This window comes from Rhamphochromis longiceps, linkage group LG11 (genome assembly GCF_057381845.1).
Source record: "Rhamphochromis longiceps isolate RC_006_pf linkage group LG11, R_longiceps_female_GT1.1, whole genome shotgun sequence".
In the NCBI taxonomy this organism is placed as follows: Eukaryota; Metazoa; Chordata; class Actinopteri; order Cichliformes; family Cichlidae; genus Rhamphochromis; species Rhamphochromis longiceps.
This window is the reverse complement of record NC_140567.1, coordinates 19,250,482-19,270,000: the sequence shown is the minus strand read 5'-3', so window position 1 is coordinate 19,270,000 and position 19,519 is coordinate 19,250,482. Positions and strand designations below refer to the sequence as shown.

General features: G+C 38.3%; 1 protein-coding gene and 1 long non-coding RNA gene across 4 annotated transcripts; one reads left to right on the top strand and one right to left on the bottom strand.

The window, feature by feature from the left end:
* Positions 1-3,630: 3,630 nt before the first annotated feature.
* On the top strand, positions 3,631-6,600 carry LOC146658888 (uncharacterized). The gene is made up of 3 exons (XR_014913759.1): positions 3,631-4,761; positions 5,913-6,131; positions 6,208-6,600. It is a non-coding gene; the product is annotated as an uncharacterized LOC146658888 (long non-coding RNA).
* Positions 6,601-6,668: 68 nt separating this feature from the next.
* LOC146658887 (G2/M phase-specific E3 ubiquitin-protein ligase-like) lies at positions 6,669-12,007 on the bottom strand. Of its 3 annotated transcripts, XM_085422625.1 has the most exons (13): positions 11,714-12,005; positions 11,407-11,525; positions 11,019-11,325; positions 10,861-10,952; positions 10,559-10,611; positions 9,290-9,329; positions 9,116-9,183; positions 8,896-8,982; positions 8,502-8,815; positions 8,095-8,273; positions 7,768-7,940; positions 7,399-7,613; positions 6,672-7,308 (listed from the first exon to the last, which is right to left on the bottom strand). In XM_085422625.1, the coding sequence occupies exons 1-13, from the start codon at positions 11,862-11,864 to the stop codon at positions 7,073-7,075; spliced, it is 2,034 nt and encodes a 677-aa protein (XP_085278751.1). In that variant the 5' UTR covers positions 11,865-12,005; the 3' UTR covers positions 6,672-7,072. The 3 variants fall into 3 exon arrangements, with proteins under 3 accessions (XP_085278750.1, XP_085278751.1, XP_085278752.1); XM_085422624.1 differs by having other exon boundaries at positions 6,669-7,308; positions 10,861-11,325; positions 11,714-12,007; XM_085422626.1 differs by lacking the exons at positions 8,095-8,273; positions 8,896-8,982; positions 9,116-9,183; ... (4 more) ...; positions 11,407-11,525; positions 11,714-12,005 and having other exon boundaries at positions 6,693-7,308; positions 8,502-8,663.
* Between the last annotated feature and the right edge of the window lie 7,512 nt (positions 12,008-19,519).

Sequence of the window (19,519 nt, the reverse complement as noted above, 5' to 3'; positions counted from 1 at the left end):
GGTGTTCAAGCCCCTCTAGCCCCCCCCTCTGCACGTGCCTGATCTAGATCCAGTAGCAGCGCTCCACCGGGCGGCCCGAGACAAAACTCAATGCGTGACTGTATGGTAAGAATTGAGTAAATGTGTGGTGTGTAAGATTGCAGAGAATGGTTGTGTGGGAAAAGTTGGTGTGTGTGTGTGTAAAAACAGTGAAAAATGGCGTTCAAAATGTTGAAAATGGGGAACAAAAACAAGGGGAAAAAAAGAGAGAGGAGTGTAGAAATGTGTGTAAAAGTTGTTTCCAACTAGAGGGAGAAGGTGGTACTGCAGGCCACCAGCTCCCCTAGGGTGGACACACACAAAATCAGCAGAATTGTTGATGAAAATAAGCAATTAAATTAGGGAAAGGGTTTTCTGTTTAATGATCAAAATGTCTCAGTGTGCACTTGCAGGTGAAGAGCAGACCCGGATCAATTTTCCACGTGCAGCAGTCAGAAGAAAATTATAGGTTAACACCATTAGAAACCCTCAAGCCAAGTTTTGGCTGAATTGTTTTACAGCTTAACTTCCATGTGTTTGTCACCCTGAGAACACAAGCTCCAAGAATCTCTCCCTGAAGACAAGAAATGCAGTTGCAGAACAACGAGATGGATCTCAAGAGCTCACAGTAGTATCCTGAGCAGTGAAGAAAAGGTCCAGCAGCAGCTGTGCAAGACAGCGACAGCAAGGCGAAAAATGGCATCATCATGACTGGATGGATGGATGTGCATTTCCAAGGAGCTGCAACTTCACTGTGTGTGAATGGACCTTTGAAAAGACTGCCTGAGTTGGACATTTGCCACTTTCGGTGCAAAAATGGCAAGATGAGAGTGTTAAAAACACAGGACAAAGCTGAAAGACAACTGACTCTTACTGGACTGCTGCAAGGGGGAGAGATGAGATGAGACCACAGGGGAAGACATGGAGGAAGGCTGGTTTAGTGTGGGAAATGAAATTTGGGTTTAGGAAACTGGGAAGAAAAAACGACTGCCTTGCGTGGAGAATTGAAAAGTGTCTGGAGCACCGCAAAGAGGAGAGGTACACAAAAATTACACAAACAGAAAAATGCATTAATCCTACTAACACAAACACACATGCAATGAAGCTCATGAAGATCAAACAGTATTTTTAAGCATGCATTTCTGTTACCATCATCTTGTCCGGTTCACTTAGTGGGTTAAGAAGTGATACATAGACTAGTGAACTAGTATTATTTTTAGGGAAGGATGATTGAATCATAGCAGGGGTGAACAGAATGCTGCAGGAGGGTCAGATGAGTGGAGACTAATAGTTTATTGAGTTTCTTGTTTCTGATGTGTGGGGGAGGTCTTATCATGACACACATCTGGGTACATGGGGGAAAACAAAAACTCATTATCTAATAGAATATTGCTGTTGTGTGAGGTGTGTGACTGGTGGATGAAAGTTTTGGGGATTTACTTGACTGATGCATTTTCTTTGGTACCACTTTTAACCTACAAATTAGTTTTCTTTTGATCTATCATTCTAAGAAAGTATGCTTGGACAACTTCTAAAAGAGGCCTTCACATTTTTGATTTTTAACAGTGCACTGAGACTTTTGTTTGGCAATTTTCTCTTTTTCAAGCAGGCCTGCAAGATCGGAGTCGAAAGCGCTACACAACATGTTGATCAATCGCAAGTGAGTTTCTCCAAAATTAAAATGGGCTCGGGAGAAAGCCACTTATTTGGGACAATCAGAAAACAAGTGCCTGTCAAAAAGGATTCAGTCCTTTTTTGAAAAGACGTCATTGCTGGCAGTAGAAACTTATTGCATCACGAGAGGTTCTACTGTCAGCAAATAAAAAATGGGGAACTGACTGTGGACTGACTGGACTGACAAAAGCTTTGACTAAGTTGACACCAGTATGCAAGATTGCACCTCCACCCAGAGTGACAAAGGGTGGATGTATGTATGTTTCTTTTTACAGGAGCAGAAAGGTGACAGCAACATCCTGGGTTGCATGGGCTTTTGGGCCGTGCTGACTTAACCTTTTAATTGCCACTTTCTGTGTTTTTGTGAATTTACCAGCAGTGTGTTATTCATGACCTTGTATTGTTTACAGTACAGAGGTCACTGTGAGAAAGTGTGCATACAGATGCGCTGCGCTAACATCTATATCACTTTTTCCACAGCAAAGGGTTAATCATATGATCTAATCACATGATTTACAGCAGGACACACCGCTGGCTAATGTTTTTTCTTACAACAGGGCCTGGAGTGAAGCTACTCCAGGGGAGTGCATGTCCAATTGTGATAAGCTGACATTTTCCGGGGAAGTTTTCATTTTTAAATTGCAGGAACCGTGACATGAGGGATATGGAAGGATTGACTGAGGCGCAGATGCAGACCATGACCAGGAGAGAAGGCTTCAAGAGGACCATTGAGAAGCAGGAACCATCTCCAGGACAGCAGATAAACGACAGTGGGCTGCACCACTGGGCTTCCAAAGGATTGTCACGAGGAGATTTTGAACAGCAAAATCTTAAAATAAAATGAAAGAGTTTCGCCGTTGACGTTGAGGAAGACGACTAAGGTGTACGACGTGCTCTGCCTTAAATCTACAGCCGCGTTGGAACAGAAATCGAGGGATGGAGAGAGCGTGCCAAGCTCCAAAAGTGACAGCGCAAGGAAGATCAGCGTTGGAATTATGACTCTGTAAATGGCACAGACACCAGGAGCGATGACCGTGACTGAGAATGACCACCTAATGCTGTTTCACTTTGCCATGCAAAGTACTTTGACACTCTGGAGAAGACCTTTCCTCTGTATCATTGTTGTTTCCATTTGCATGTGAGAGCTTAGATTGTGGGGAAGATTAAAGATGAACAAAGGGTGGTGAGAGAACAGTGAAGTGAGGATACACAGTATGAAACTCCTTTAAGTGTACAATAATGTTGATGTGACATATAGAATGTCAGGAAAGAAATTCTGGTTTTAATGTGATTCTTGATTTAAGAATCAAAGGGTGGGATTGTATAGGAATTTCTTTCACTCATGTATTAATCACATTATTTTTGTATAATGCCTTGGTGCCACTGGATTTTAACATGTCTGACACTCATACTTAAGACAAATGGTAGGGGGTGTAGTAAGGATGTTGGGGGAAACAGGAACTCCAGAGGACCAGTCTTTTGTCTCTTCGAGGACTCTGGGAAGTAGCAAGGGAGTGTGAACCTTAAGGTGTGAAACAGCTGTGTACTGCCTTTTGTACGGTGGCTGGGAAGTGCAAAGCGCAACAAATTAAAAAACAGCAACAAATTAAAAAACCGCAACAAATTAAAAATCCACAACAAATTTAAAAAACGCAACAAATTAAAAAACCGCAACAAATTAAAAATCCACAACAAATTAAAAAACCGCAACAAATTAAAAATCCACAACAAATTAAAAAAACGCAACAAATTAAAAAACCGCAACAAATTAAAAATCCACAACAAATTAAAAAACCGCAACAAATTAAAAATCCACAACAAATTAAAAATCCACAACAAATTAAAAAACCGCAACAAATTAAAAATCCACAACAAATTAAAAAACCGCAACAAATTAAAAATCCACAACAAATTAAAAAACCGCAACAAATTAAAAATCCACAACAAATTAAAAAACCGCAACAAATCAAAAATCCACAACAAATTAAAAAACCGCAACAAATCAAAAATCCACAACAAATTAAAAAACCGCAACAAATTAAAAATCCACAACAAATTAAAAATCCTTGACGGAAAGGGATTGTCTGAAATACCGGAAGTGGCACAACGATTAGGCTTACTCCATATTTGTAGCTCAGAAAAGTGATTCGGGATGTCAACAAACGTTGAGAAACTCACGCCTCACAGCGCTTCCTTATCACCCTGACGGTGCTTGCTGCACTACATAGAGAACCGGAAAATGTTTTGCCCATTTTGTGGCGTTAGCTTCAGCCTCTTCACCCCTTTTTGTGCTTCCTGTGGACGGTCTCTGGAGCTTTTGCGGGACACATACCAGGCTGAAGGATCAGACACCCTACAGTACTGCATTAAATATTTCAACGAAGGTCACTCATATAGTGTTATCATGGACATGATGTTAAGTTTGCATGGTGTAAAGATAAGTTTAAGGAGTCTTAAAAGTAAACTTAATAATGCTGGACTTTACCGAAGAAAATATTTTCACTCCAGAACAACGATCATTAACGCAATCAGAGCGGAGCTTCAAGGACCTGGGCGATTGTTTGGGTATCGAACAATGTGGCAGGTACTTAAACAAAAGCATCATCTTAAAGTGAAGAGGGATGATGTGATGAAAATACTCCGGGAGCTTAATCCTCATGGATGCCAGATGAGAACACGCAGAAGATTCATTAGGAGAACCTATCATTCGCTGGGACCCAACTACATGTGGCATGCTGATGGTTATGACAAGCTCAAACCATTCGGTTTGGCCATTTCAGGGTGCATTGATGGATTTTCACGCAAGGTTTTGTGGCTAGAATGTGGACCAACCAATAATAATCCAGTGGTTATAGCTTACTATTACTTGTCATGTGTTGGGAGCCTTGGTGTTGTACCGATGAGACTGAGAACTGACTGTGGGACAGAAAACGGCATTATGGCTGCAGTTCAGTGCGCACTACGTCACCATCATGATGACCACTTCAGCGGAGAGTCCAGTCACATGTTTGGTTCATCAACGAATAACCAGCGAATTGAGTCCTGGTGGTCCATATATCGAAAAGGAAGGTAAATATAACATTTAATTTTGCCTGATATTTAAAGGCGTAACAAATTTGAATGTCGTGCAAAAGTTGATTTATTGTCAGTCTGCCCCAGGGCAGCTGTGGCTACAACTGTAGCTGCCTCCACCAGTGTGTGAATGTGAGAGTGAATGAACAGTGGAATTGTAAAGCGCTTTGAGGGCCTCGAAAAGCGCTATATAAATGCAATCCATTATTATTATTACTGTTGTTATTATTATTATTATTATTATTATTATTTCAGTAATTCAACTTAAAAAGTAAAACCGATATTAAATACTCATTGTATGCCAAACTATACATTTTTAGCCCATTTAGTAATTATGATGATTATGCTTTGGAACTTAAGAAAAACCCAACTTCAAAACCATAATATTGTGAAAAGGTTAAATATTTTAGACTTAAAGTGCCACTCTACTATGAGCTAATTAATTCAAATCATCTGCAAAGGGTTCCTGAGCCTCTAAATGGTCTTTCTAATTCAGGAGGACTCACAGAATGGACATGACTGCTGTCCTGACAGCTGTGGGGAAAAAAACATAATTGACACCCTCCATAAAGAACACCTTAAAAGAATTTGAATGTTCACAGAGACTATCAAAGCACATTAATAGAAAGTTTTGTCTAATGTAAGTGTGGATGAAAGGGGTGTAACATAGTGTAGTGGCTAAGACCTCAAGGCTGCTACTGAAGCATCCTGGTCTTCCATAACACCTCAACAGATCCACAGACTGATAGCATCCATACCACGCTGCATGGAGGCAGTAATTTATGCAAAAAGGACCCAAACAAATAGAACATACAAATTGTTAGAGACATTGAATTTGGGTTTTTCATAAGTTCTACGTCTTAATCATTAACATTGTAAGAAATACTTGAAATACCTCACTTTGTATGTAATGACTCAGTATCGCTAATTTCACATTTAATTAGAATTCCTAAAATAAATTAACTTTTGCACATTACTGAAATGTTTTAGAGTTTTGCCTGTATGCAATCCCTTTCGATAGAAAACATTTAAACTGACTGGAGTCTATATATGATTCAGTTAAAATGAACTGTAAAGTGCCATGCGATGACGTGTTGTGAAACGATGCCATGTAAACAAACTAAACTATCTCTAAACAATTTTTTTAGGGCTCAGTTTTGGTTGGAGCTGTTTGCGGATCTTCGAGATGCTGGACACTTCAATGGAAGTCACGAGCATCAGTGCCTTTTGAGATTTTGCTTCACTGTCATTGTTCAGAAGGATCTTGATGAATGTGTGAAGCTGTGGAACACTCATCGGATTCGTCCCTCAAGAACAGCTTCATGTCCAGGAGGTGTGCCAAATGAACTGTACTACCTACCCCACAGGTAACGGATAATAATGATCAAATAATTACTTTATGTGTAAACCTATATTAATGCAATTGTCTTCCATTGATCACAGATACGGCTCCAGAGACTGTGGATTCCTGATTCAACAATCTGAACTGGACGCTTTTCCTGAGTCTAGGCTGTCAGTAGTTGTATGTGGGGACTCAAACATACAGGAGTATCTGAATTTTGTAATGGAGCAAAATCATTTTCAAAAGCCCGTCTGCTGGGAGTCTGCCACTGAACTTTACATGAAGTTAATAGAAATTGCAAATTTCTAAAAAAAACAAAAACCTGGCTTTTTGTTGTTTTCACCAAAACCTATAGCATATGCTGCTTTTTTGAACTAGGCTACATGAGTTGGCTGAAGACGCCAAAAGTTTAAGTTTGTGTTTGTAAAAGCATATTCTTATTGAATGTCTTGATAATTCTGGTCCTTGTTTAGCTGATGGAAGTTGAGATACAGTCCTGAACATTTATATAAATAATAAATCAAATCAAAATCACATCTTGCACTGTATTGTGTGTTTATTACAACTTTTAAGAGTAGAACACAGTACACCTTTAAATGCCTTTACTTTTAGTAGCACTGTCAAAACTTTGAACAAATCAAGTCTAGCGATTGCATTTTAAATCTCCTTTGAACAGATGTACCTACATTTTAGAATAAAAAAAACATGCTCAAATACATAACAGATTTCTGGATAAGTCCCGTAGCAAAAAACCTACAGAATTTACAATGTAATGCCAAGAAGAAGCAGCTGTAAGTAACTGGGTTATCTAATAAAACTACAATAAACCTGGTAAACTATAATGGATTTGTGCTGTACCGCCAGTATGTCCCACCTTCTCCTATTCATAACATATTTAAAAAAAAATTTGACTTAAAAACTTGAGGAATAAATCAACAGCAGGTTTGAACTACAAGGCCAGACATTCTAGAAACATCCAAATCCTGGGGAGTTTTGAATTCCAAAATCCATGTTGGATTTAAACAAGGAATATGAAGTTATCATTGGTAGTTTCAATAAGTTTAAGCATGTATTTGCCATCGGGAATAAAGAGTCATCCAGGAACTGTAGGCTTGGTAGTGGATCTAATCCAGAAGGTGGCAGTGATGTTAGCCCAGTTGCAAACATCAGAACATCGCCCAACGACACAGCAGTTTGTGATTCTGCAAAAAATTTTAAAAAAAATTATATATGTATATGTGAATTCAACACATTGTCTTGTAATGAGTACTAAAAGAAATACTGGTATAAACCTTCACAGTCCAGCAGATAGTCTGACCAGTAGCCCACAGTTTGACTTTCCAGACGTCTCCTGTTACTTCCAGATGGGCTGAAGTCAGGTTTGAAAAGTCTCTCAAGTTCAAGGGCTGTGAGTTTCTTTTCCATGTGACACAGGACCGGGGAAAGCAAAGTAGGGTGTTGCTGGAGTGCACTCAGGAAATTAAGTGCTGAAAGACCCTCTTTAAATCTAAAGAATGAGGAGAACTTTGTGTCATTTACCAGTTCATAGTACATGCACAAACTATGGACAAACTGTGAACTTTGGAAACCTTGGAGAATGTAAAATATTTCAGTCGGAAATTATGAACAACACTGTCATAACAATAATTCACCTGTCTCACCTGTCAATTACAGATGAGTTTCGAGCAATTATATACCACCGGAGATAGTCAGACACAATGTCTTTCTTTTCCTCAACTGTGGAAACATGCCTTAGACAACCAGCCACCTGTAGCATAGTACTGTGTTTTATGACACAGTCACGCAGGACATCCACTGAACCAGCACTGTCGATCTGAAAAACCCATAAAAATGGACATACACAATGTAAGCTTACGTGTCTGATTTTCATTCCTGTTTTTTCCCTACACAAAGAAAGAATTTTTTAATGTCATACAGATGAAGAAGCTGTAGTTCTATCCTGCATTCAAATCCTGCGCTGTCCTCACCTCTTGTAAAGCTTTCCCTATGTCGTCATCTGTGACTGAGGCAACTGTTGCTTTTACTGAAGTCTGGCCTGCAAGATAATGTACCAGCTCTTCTGACAGGAAATGGGGCCCTGGACCACCATGCACAACTGACACGGCTATCATCTTTCCTGCTAGGTAGTATTCATCCTCCCTTACAGCTGTGAATGAATACAGTAAATGATAAACTCTCTCACACACACACCTCTCTCTACCGATCGATCAGATCCGATCGATGTCAGATAGATCGATCAGATAGACAGACTAATGCTGTTTTGAAATAATCCAAGAAATTATGAGTTGCTTCTGATAATAATTAAAAACAAATTGATTTCAAAGTCCAAAAAAGTCTTTAAATTAAGTTTATCAAACATCTGATCATTGCATACCCTTTGCATTGTAGACGAGGAATCGACGTCCTTCGGGTCCATCAAAAATGGGACGATCTTTCATGTGTTTCATTAGCAGACTCAAAAACTCTCGTTTTGGGCCACCTGCATCAAGTCCTTCTTCTAGAATGCCAGAATCATCAGTAAATTTAACCAGCATGTCATTGGTTTCAGAGTATGACAACCGCCTGAAACCCCTGACTGCTCCATCCCAGACATTTGCTCTTGAGATGTTGAATCTGCTGACACTTCCATGATGAATAGCACTGGATAAGTTTGCAATGATGTCAGGTAGATTAATGTTAACGTCTTCCCTGTAATCACAAAAATGAAAGACCGAATGCAAGACTATACAATTTAGCATTGTTATTTGAAGTAGTATTTGATATTTTACAGTGCTCTGTCATCAATCGGTGAAGCAACTTCAACCAGCTCTTCATCCTCGTCCTCAATGCAGGGGGCACACAGGTCTGCATATTTACTGTTGAGAAATTATAATTCCAACATTAGAATAACTTCTATTCACCCTTTAATTATCTTTACCCATTTCACAAACCCAAACGTGTACTGTAGTTACAGATTTAAAATTACATATAAGACACAATTTTATTTACCTATAGGGACTCATGACTGGATTCGTTTCGTTTTGGTGATCAAGATCCTCTGTATCAGATATTACAATCTGGAAAAAAAAGAACAAAAATTGCATACTGTATATAAACATACATAGCTTTGTACTATTTCAGCAATAGCAAAAAACGTCATGCTGACATAAATTGCCCAAATACCTGACATGGCTGTATGATAGATGAAGGTCCTGGAGCATGTCTGAAACAGAATAAGAGTATTGGAATTAAAATGTCCAGATAAGAAGCTCATACAGTTCAATATTATTTATGATACCAACATTATAAAAAGGCTATGAAACCAATAAATATTTATATTAGGGTGGGGCAATAAAATAACAATATGTATTGCAGTATACTTTTCTCTCAAAGGAAATATGAGACTATTGCAATAGAGCTATCCATCCATCCATTTTATATGCTGCTTATTCCTCTAATCACTCTTTTTTTTCATTGACATAAGAATAGTCAATCCTTATCAAGTAGCGCAGCAACCAATCGCTCTGGGAACAGCATCATGTCCAGTTAGGGTGACTTGTTACCTGCAGCACAGTGAAGTAGCAGCGCCACCCGTGGAGATGTTTGGGCACCATTTACATCTAAACCAACCATTAAAATAAATATACAAGGAGAGATTAGAAGAATTTGCTTTTATTTCTTAGCTTATTCATTTGATATTGACAAAGACTTTGTCAATTTTATGTCTGTTCTCCTGTAAAACTTACTGTAAACTAAGATTTATGTTTAGAATCATTCTTTTTTGTTTTTAAATGTAATTGACCAAGCAATTGAGTGATCTGGTGTTTGTTGTCTTTTGAAACTGGAAATCTTTATCCCTGACTTTTGATTTAGTTTTTAACATGTACCTTTTTTTACCTTTTCAGGTACTTTTTTTTGTACCTGAAACGGATGTAATATGTTAATACATCCGTCTGTCTGAACTTATGACAGGAAATAAATATTTAAATCAAAACAAGCTTCTGAGGATTTCACATCTTACTTATGTGAAATTTTAAGTTCACCTTGTAATCGGAAGGTTGCCGGTTCGAGCCCCGGATCGGACAGTCTTGGTCGTTGTGCCCTTGGGCTAGACACTTCACCCATTGCCTACTGGTGGCGCCAGTGTTCGGCAGCCTCGCCTCTGTCAGTGCGCCCCACGGTGGCTGTGGCTACAATGTAGCTGCCATCACCAGTGTGTGAATGTGTGTGTGAATGGGTGGATGACTGGATGTGTAAAGCGCTTAGTCCTTAGGGACTAATAAAGCGCTTTACAAATACAGGCCATTTACCATTTACCATGAGCAACGGCACATTTAATATGTACAAATCTAGCGGTTTATATCGTGATCAATATTCCCTGAAATAAAACAAAGACATATATTGTATTGCCCAACTCTAATATATAGCAGAACAAGCTCTTAAATAACTTACTCCTTCTCTGCATGTTTACCATTAGGGGTACTCTGGTCTTGTGGTTTGAAAACCTAAGATGAAAAACATGCACTTTTCAAAGCTTTCACCAACTTCGTATCGCATTTAGATAGTCCATCAATACTTAAAAAAAAATACTTTTTTAAAGAACATATAATCACACAATGAAAATAATAGACCCATGGATGTTACAGAATTATGATCATTATAGAGAAAAAAAATAGAGCACTCAGAGGACATGCACCTCTGCCAGGGCCACTCACAGGCCTCTGGCATGGTGGAGAGGGAAAAAAAGTACACACCAATGTGTCTGCCTGGTTGAACTCAGCTGTGCTTCTTGATGTAATCACAATCTCAGGGTCCGAGTCTGAGGTACCATCCTCTGCAATCAGAGCTGAGAAAGTAGACACATTATTAGTTGTTGTATATGTAAACACATCAAAATATAAAATTAACAAACCTCGTTTGAAGTGGCTCTCTGGGCAAATGAATAGAGAAATCCTGTTGTAGTTCTTTCCTATTTCCTCTTTGTAGTCTGCCAATCGGAATGGCCTTTCTGTCCCAGGCACATTTATCACCTCTGTGCAGTCAGGATACAAAAGGACATATGGTCCCTCCACCAAGTCCTTGTTGAATGTTCTCATTTTTTCTACAGCCTGCTTCAGGAGGTCAGGGGCTGTAATTTCGGGGGTAATAAATAAGGGCAGTGTTTTCCCTCTTAGCGGTTTTAAGTCGGTTTGTTGTGACACCATAAATCCGATATTGATCTACAAACAAATAATAAAAGCCAGATCACTTTAAGAATAATTGCCAAATCCTCGTTTATAAAGTTACCTGTGATGGCTTACCTTGACAGGTTTACTCTGTAACTTGAGTTTTAATTTTGCTCCACAGCTGAAGGCCTGACGCTCTTTGGATTTTGATTTTTTGTACTCCATGAACTGCTTGTATGACGGACATGTTTGTTCTGGTTGAATGAAAAACGTTTGACATCAAAACGGGGTTAGCACTCTCCATTACTAAACGTAGACGAGAATACAGTATAAGGAAACAGAAACAGAAACCGGAGCCAAAATGGTAAATAAACGTGCTATTTAACTGAAATAGCATAGACTGTCTGAAGAGAACAAAAAGTGAGTAATATATCAAAATTACTTTGTTCAGAATTTTCTGTTTGTTTTGATGTCCCCGGGGAGTTTGATCCTTCAGCCTGGTCTGTGTCCCGCAAAAGCTCCAGAGACCGTCCACAGGAAGCACAAAAAGGGGTGAAGAGGCTGAAGCTAACGCCACAAAACGGGCAAAACATTTTCCGGTTCTCTATGTAGTGCAGCAAGCACCGTCAGGGTGATAAGGAAGCGCTGTGAGGCGTGAGTTTCTCAACGTTTGTTGACATCCCGAATCACTTTTCTGAGCTACAAATATGGAGTAAGCCTAATCGTTGTGCCACTTCCGGTATTTCAGACAATCCCTTTCCGTCAAGGATTTTTAATTTGTTGTGGATTTTTGATTTGTTGCGGTTTTTTAATTTGTTGTGGATTTTTGATTTGTTGCGGTTTTTTAATTTGTTGTGGATTTTTAATTTGTTGCGGTTTTTTAATTTGTTGTGGATTTTTAATTTGTTGCGGTTTTTTAATTTGTTGTGGATTTTTAATTTGTTGCGGTTTTTTAATTTGTTGTGGATTTTTAATTTGTTGCGGTTTTTTAATTTGTTGTGGATTTTTAATTTGTTGCGGTTTTTTAATTTGTTGTGGATTTTTAATTTGTTGCGGTTTTTTAATTTGTTGTGGATTTTTAATTTGTTGCGGTTTTTTAATTTGTTGTGGATTTTTAATTTGTTGCGGTTTTTTAATTTGTTGTGGATTTTTAATTTGTTGCGGTTTTTTAATTTGTTGCGTTTTTTTAATTTGTTGTGGATTTTTAATTTGTTGCGGTTTTTTAATTTGTTGCGGTTTTTTAATTTGTTGTGGATTTTTAATTTGTTGCGGTTTTTTAATTTGTTGTGGATTTTTAATTTGTTGCGGTTTTTTAATTTGTTGTGGATTTTTAATTTGTTGCGGTTTTTTAATTTGTTGCGTTTTTTTAATTTGTTGTGGATTTTTAATTTGTTGCGGTTTTTTAATTTGTTGCTGTTTTTTAATTTGTTGCGCTTTGCACTTCCCAGCCACCGTACTTTTGTTCCTGGAGAAGGTATTTAACTGAGAGCCATGCTAGGCTCAGGGAGAACTCTGCTGACCGTCTGTCCCGCGGTCATGCAGGGGCTCCACAAGCTTGGTTGTATGTTCTTTGTGTGCTTTGATTAAAGAATGTTAGCTGCCGCTCACCGCTCGTCTGCAGGCTTTATTTAAATGGAAAACTTCCACAACAGTCTCAAAACATGATATCACTGTTTTGTGCATTTTAACACAATTGAATCCCCACATTTGAGAAAGAAAAACAAAACACTTTTTTTGAAAAGTCTGTAACAAAACCATCAAATCAGATAAAGGCTATTTAAATGCTGCAAAAGAAGAATGGATTGGAATAAAAAAAAAAACATATCCTAACCTTAATTACTGCGGGAGAATAATGAATGATGCTCATAGTGAGTAAAAAGTAAACTGAGTGCATTTTTGGACAGAGATTCACTTTGAATGTGTATGTGTAATATAATACAGATGCATAAAAAAACACTCCCAAAACAGAATAAATTATTACAAATAAATTATTACAAAATATTAATAAAAACTATAAAAATGGAGGCAACTTTGCCTGTGGTAGAATATATACAATGTATGAAAAAATCTTTAGTGCCGATACAAATTTTACTAATTTAATAATAATAATTTTGTGTTGTAAGATTTACGAGTTTCATGCTTTCATAGTGGTACTTGGGAGAGCTTGACATTTTTATCAGGTTGTACACACTGTAAAAAGTTTGGAGAAACACTGATAAGTGTATGTGTGCTTTTGGAAAACATTTAAAGCTGCAGGACAGAATCTTTGAAACAAGCTTAAAACATGTTTAGAATATAAACAGAGAACTCTGCTTCTCTTTACAGCTCCTCACTCCACCAGGGCTCTGTTTGGCACTTTCTGATAGTGTGCAAATGTGATGTATATACTGCGGCAGTCATACAGACAACTGGACGGTCCAAAAGTTGGCCTACCTATTACTGGCTGAGGTTTTAGTAGAGTTGTGGCTGAACCACATAAAAATATATCATTAATTTTAATCTCCCCAATCCATTATAATGTTATGTTGGAATGTTGTTAAAGAGGGTCAAAAATGTTTCAACCCAGTTTGTTTTGCAGATTCAGTATAGCAGCTTTAATATAGGGAGAACACAACTTCCAGATTGTACGAGTAAAATTAGTTGTTTTTTCTTTGCCAGTTTAACAGTTTCTGTTTTGCCTGTTAGTACTCCCTGTCTGTTTTCTTACCTGATCTTGTACTTTCTCCTCACGTTCCCTCTTTCCTCTCTCCCTCTTTGGACTGACAATCATACACAAATAGATTGTATTCAATTAGATGAAAAATTACATTAATATGAAAAAATACTATTAAGATCACTAACAAAAAGTCCCCTCTCAGTGTACTTTCAACCAAAAGGCAAATAACCAAACCACATGAACATCTAATAAAATATATAAATATTGAAACACTGATCCGACATTATTCTTGAGAGACGGATCATTTGATCTTACACTTTTACCTGAATGTGGCTCCTTTTTTTGAAAAAACATCCTTATATCCCTTATGAACCTGGCTGTCTCTGTTCACAAATGCACACACGCACACACACACACAACAGGAGTTATAAGGTTAATGGGCATTCAGTCAGTTAGCTAGTTAGTATCCATTTCAAACAAGACAGTGGTAACAACAGTAGGCTACAGACAATTTTAAGTTTTAGATTTTAAATTGGCAATATACATTTAAATGGGAGCAACAGGGTATTCAAATGTTGCTGATTTTACTACAGAGTAGGACGGATTGTAGGGTAGCAAACATCGTCGGAAAACATGTTTTCAACACTGCAGGTTACCTGGTGTAATGCTTTTCAGCTAAAAAGAAACATGGTCTGACTCCTACCTAACTATATAAAGCGTAACTTAAGCCAGGCACTCACACCTCCGATCCGCTGCGTCTCAGCCACTATCGCTCGGGCAGCAACGGCACTAGAGCCAGAGTGGGAGAGCCGCAAAATGGGCTAAAATCGCCCCTGCTCTGATCTAAAGAAATTTAACACATCATATTATAATAATTATTTTCTTGTACTCACACTTGTTATTTGATCTCCACCTCAATTTAACAGTAACATGCAACACGCACTGTATTCACAATCTATTTGAATGAAAAAGGTCATTTGCTCTCTGTTGAATATTATTCAATTTACGTTTGAAGTTAAAGTTGAAATTTTACTGAATACTGAAGGTCTTCACCGTTCAAGCAATAAACAGCAATAAATTCAGTCTCAGCACAAATGAAGATTTAATGTTCAAAAACAGGTTTACAGTATTGATACATCTGTTTAGAAATCAGGAAGTGGTGGGATTACATTGATAAATGTGCAGTTAACATTCTGGGAAACAATAGTGCAACCTTTAAAGTATGAAAACAAAGAGAAAGCATCATATTAGCTGATTAAAAAATGCTAGAATAAACTATGAACTTCAATGATACAGAGGAGCACAGGTCACTAGAGTTATGCTATGAAAGTATTCACAATACTTTCTGTGGAGCGCCAAACACTAACACTATAAAAAACAACTCAAACATTTCTATGGCAAGCAATGAACTAGTATATACTAAGATTTAACTAGACAGCGCTAAGAGAGGCACAACAATGTAAACCGTGACCATGAACTATGAACAAGAATTGTGCTGTGAGAGAGTCCAGTGAATAAGTCTCTTGCTGTCACAGGCCAGGGAACCCAACACTGGGTATTTTCCAGAGCAGGAACCCTATACTGCAGGGCAAGGGAGGATTGCAAAGCGGGGCTCCCTGAGTCACTAAAAAGAGGAAGACAGGGATTAAAATGAGCTCCAGGTGTAGATCCAGAGATGGGTAGTAATTAGTAACAGTCTTACTTGGTGCAGGGGGAGGCAAAGCGTAGGGGGAAGGAAAGGGTCCGGATGAGGCATGAGTAATGGCTGAAAACACTATTCTGTAGCAAGCTGGGCAGTTATGCAGGCAGGTACGTGAAATGAAGACGCTATGAGCAGATCAGCGGCTGCATGAAGACAGGTTTATGTCGGTGAGGTACTGGCATCCGACAGACTACTGAGAACAGAGGAAAACAAGGTTAGTAGAGAGTTTAACTAGATCTCTGACTGTGAAGTCACTAACGAGGGTTAGTTGACGTTCTGGCGATGAGTGTTTGAGAGCGCTGGTCTTAAGAGCCTGCAGCCTAATTACTCACAGTTGTGAGTGATTTCTATGGAACGCCAGGACTGCCATAATGAATTAATTAAATACACCATTAAATAATTAATTAAATGTGTCAATAATTAATTAAAATTGGAATTAATTAATTAAATAAATAGTTATGACACATGTAATTAATTAATTATTGACACATTTAATTAATTATTTATGTATTTCACAATTTAATTAATTATTGACACATTTAATTAATTAATTATTGACACATTTAATTAATTAATTATTGACACATTTAATTAATTATTTAATGATATATTTATTTATTTCATTTTGGCAGTCCTGGCGCCTGGCTCTCATCATGAAATGATTTTATCTGTCAGCCTCACCCATCAAACTCAGGGGGCGGGGTTAACGCTGATCGAGTCAAAACCATTGCTTTGGCCTGGTGGCCATTGTTTCTAGCACACAACAACCGGCACGTGGAAGCTAACAGAACTGAGCTTTGAAAAACCCTGTTTGTGTGTCACCAAATACCGTTTTAATATTTTTTTAGCCGAGAATGTAGTGGTTTAATCTTCATGTGTCTGGTCCGTTTGTCAAGATACAGCCTCTTTGCACAAGTGCTTCGATGATTTCGGAGATGTCTGCCCAGTCTCACAGCAAAGTGTGGGATAGACCCGCTCGCCTCGCAAGCAATCCCACCGACAAAGCGCAGGCCCCGGTACACAGCTGTAGTAACCCCCGCTGACTTCTTTTACTGAGGTTATATTTATCGGTGTTTTATTTCCTGAAGTTCTTATGTGTCCTACGTGTTTCAGTCGCCAATTCTGAATTATAACTAACATTAAAAACATGTTTAAGGAGGAGAGAGAGCAAATAAATCTGTTTAACATCTGATCTTTGGGTTTTTGTTCAGTAATCAGCGTGACCTGTGTATAAACGCATAAAAGAGATAACGTTGGTGTTTCCGTCATGTAGTAACTGCTGGCTTTAACTGTACAAAGGTTGTTCGACACTATGAAACACATACAGACTTCATGATGTTCGGCTAATATTTTTATTGTGAATATTAATCATGCTGACCTCGCTCTGTACACCACGCAGCGAGGTCAGCATATCCACGATATCCACGATATCCTCAGCTCCATGAGTTAACACAAAGTTTCCCAGCTGACTATCTAACTGCCAACTATTCCAGAGACGTGAAAATATACAGCATAAAGAAAAGTGTAAGAGACTCAGCAGCAGATTAGAATAACAGTTATAGATTTAATAAATCACCAAATGAATCCAAGAAACGAGCAAACCTGTTCCGACAATTTGAGTTTGTATTCCCTCAGCTGCAGACTCGCTGCTGTTTAAATGTTTGAAAAGGAAGATTAGATATAAAAAATGTCAAACAGACTCAGTCTGCCTTCACATTTGATATGAGGCCAGCACGTATAGTGGCTGTGTCCTGTTTTAAGATCATACATGTAAAATTGTTGTCTGACCTCCGTCGATCCAGCCGCTCAGAGTCCATGGTTACCATGGTTACTGCATAAGCAGCTATAATGTTAACAGCTGGCACTGAGGAAACCTCCCGGCAGCATGGGTGTTTATGTTTTTCATTGCAAAAGAACTGTCTGAATGGTTAACTGAAGTTAACTTGGATAAATTATAGTTAAGGAGTATCACAGATAACGCCTACGTGAGCTGTGCGACTGTTCACTACACTGAAATCAGCAGGCTATTGCTGAAATACACGTGCTATATCATAAACTATGATATAAATAGGGAGGTCCTATTAACATGTTTAGTTTTAAAGGACACCTTCCTGCCTTTAGTCTCCTTCATGAGCAGTATTAGTTTTCTTCTAACATCCAGAAGTCTGCACCATGTGTTTCATAGTTTGTAACAAGCCTTTGACAGGTAAACATAACATGACCGAAAAAGCCAAAAAAAAAAAAAAAAGAGAGAGAGAGAGAGTGTTGACATAAGAAGAGAAAATGCTCTCAATTATGGAGACAGGAAAATGGTTCATTTATGTCTGATGTGTGTTTATTCCTCCCTAAATATCGTCGGTGAAGTTTGCCATGCACGTCAGATTTTCCTGCGCATTTTTATACCTCTGCCAACAGAGAGAGAAAAAAAAAATCACATTCTAACAGACAGCTGGTGCTTAGAATACAGTTGAATAACTATTAAAAAACAGATGATATTTAGATGATAGTTCAGTCTAACACATGTGCCAGTGAACCATTAAACGTCTGTGAAACTATGCAGTTATGAAACGTAACTTTAACCTCAGCCAAACCGATTTGCTCAGTTGTAAATAAAACAGCGAAGTAAACGTGACCCGACAGACAGAACCTGAGTGAATTAAGTCCAGCGTTTAACCACTGAGAGCTAAAACTCAGGTGAGGTTTGAAAGCTGTGTGCCGGTGATTGGACATCAGCCGCTGATGAAGCTGTTCGCCTATAAAGTGCTCTGTAAGGAAACAAGCTCCAGCAGCTCTGCGCTCGGGGAAAACACGATATTTACTTATCTTGTGCAGAAAAATGCGCTGACATTGCTTTATATCGAGCACCGGCTGCCCAGTTAAACTGTGACTATCACCAGGTAACGTAGGCGTGTTTCTTGAATTAGCAGCAGGTGTTAAACAGCTGACAGATGAGGAGGAGGATGCATGCAGGTAAACTGAGGGTCTGTTGACCTGATCGCTGGTTTCGTGAGAAAAATGTCAGCTCGTTCTTTATGTTACAGAAGCACAGAGACACAAGACCAGGCGGAAAGAGACGATCGTTCGGTGAAAATGAGAATCTGCGAATGCAACATGTGGAACACGGAGAGTGGAATATGTAAACAAACCGGTTAACGTAACCCCTGGGTGCACTCTGCATGCTAATTGTTAGCAGAGCTAGTGAAATCTCTGAAAACATCTGAGCACTTTTGCAAACATGTTCTATGTTGACAACCTGATCAGACATACGTCGCGACATTCGCGGCTAAAACACTGTTAAAAGTGTAGCTGGTGACAGAAAAACGGGGTATTTTAAAACTACACAACCACCATTGCTGTCTGTGATTTGATCTGCATTCTGGGATACCTGGCTGCCCCAAGTCTACACAAGCAATCGATTATCTAGGATCGACCTGTTTTGACTTACTTTGCACGGCAACCAATCAAATGTTAGAGAAGCTGCATGGGCAGCGTTAACCCCGCCCCCTGAGTTTGATGGGTGAGGCTGACAGATAAAATTATTTCATGATGAGAGCCAGGCGCCAGGACTGCCAAAATGAAATAAATAAATATATCATTAAATAATTAATTAAATGTGTCAATAATTAATTAAATGTGTCAATAATTAATTAAAATGGGAAATACATAAATAATTAATTAAATGTGTCAATAATTAATTAATTACATGTGTCAATAATTAATTAAAATGTGAAATACATAAATAATTAATTAAATGTGTCAATAATTAATTAATTACATGTGTCATAACTATTTATTTAATTAATTATTGACACATTTAATTAATTATTTAATGGTGTATTTAATTAATTCATTATGGCAGTCCTGGCGTTCCATAGATTTCAACCATTGCC

Excerpts from the sequence above, each read along its gene's own strand:
- LOC146658887 (XM_085422624.1), bottom strand. The coding sequence starts at position 11,864 with ATGTTTTGCCCGTTTTGTGGCGTTAGCTTCAGCCTCTTCACCCCTTTT. Across the intron at positions 9,184-9,289 it reads CTATCATACAGCCATGTCAG|ATTGTAATATCTGATACAGA; the intron begins GTATTTGGGCAA and ends TTTTTTTTCCAG. Across the intron at positions 8,274-8,501 it reads CCTCGTCTACAATGCAAAGG|CTGTAAGGGAGGATGAATAC; the intron begins GTATGCAATGAT and ends ATTCATTCACAG.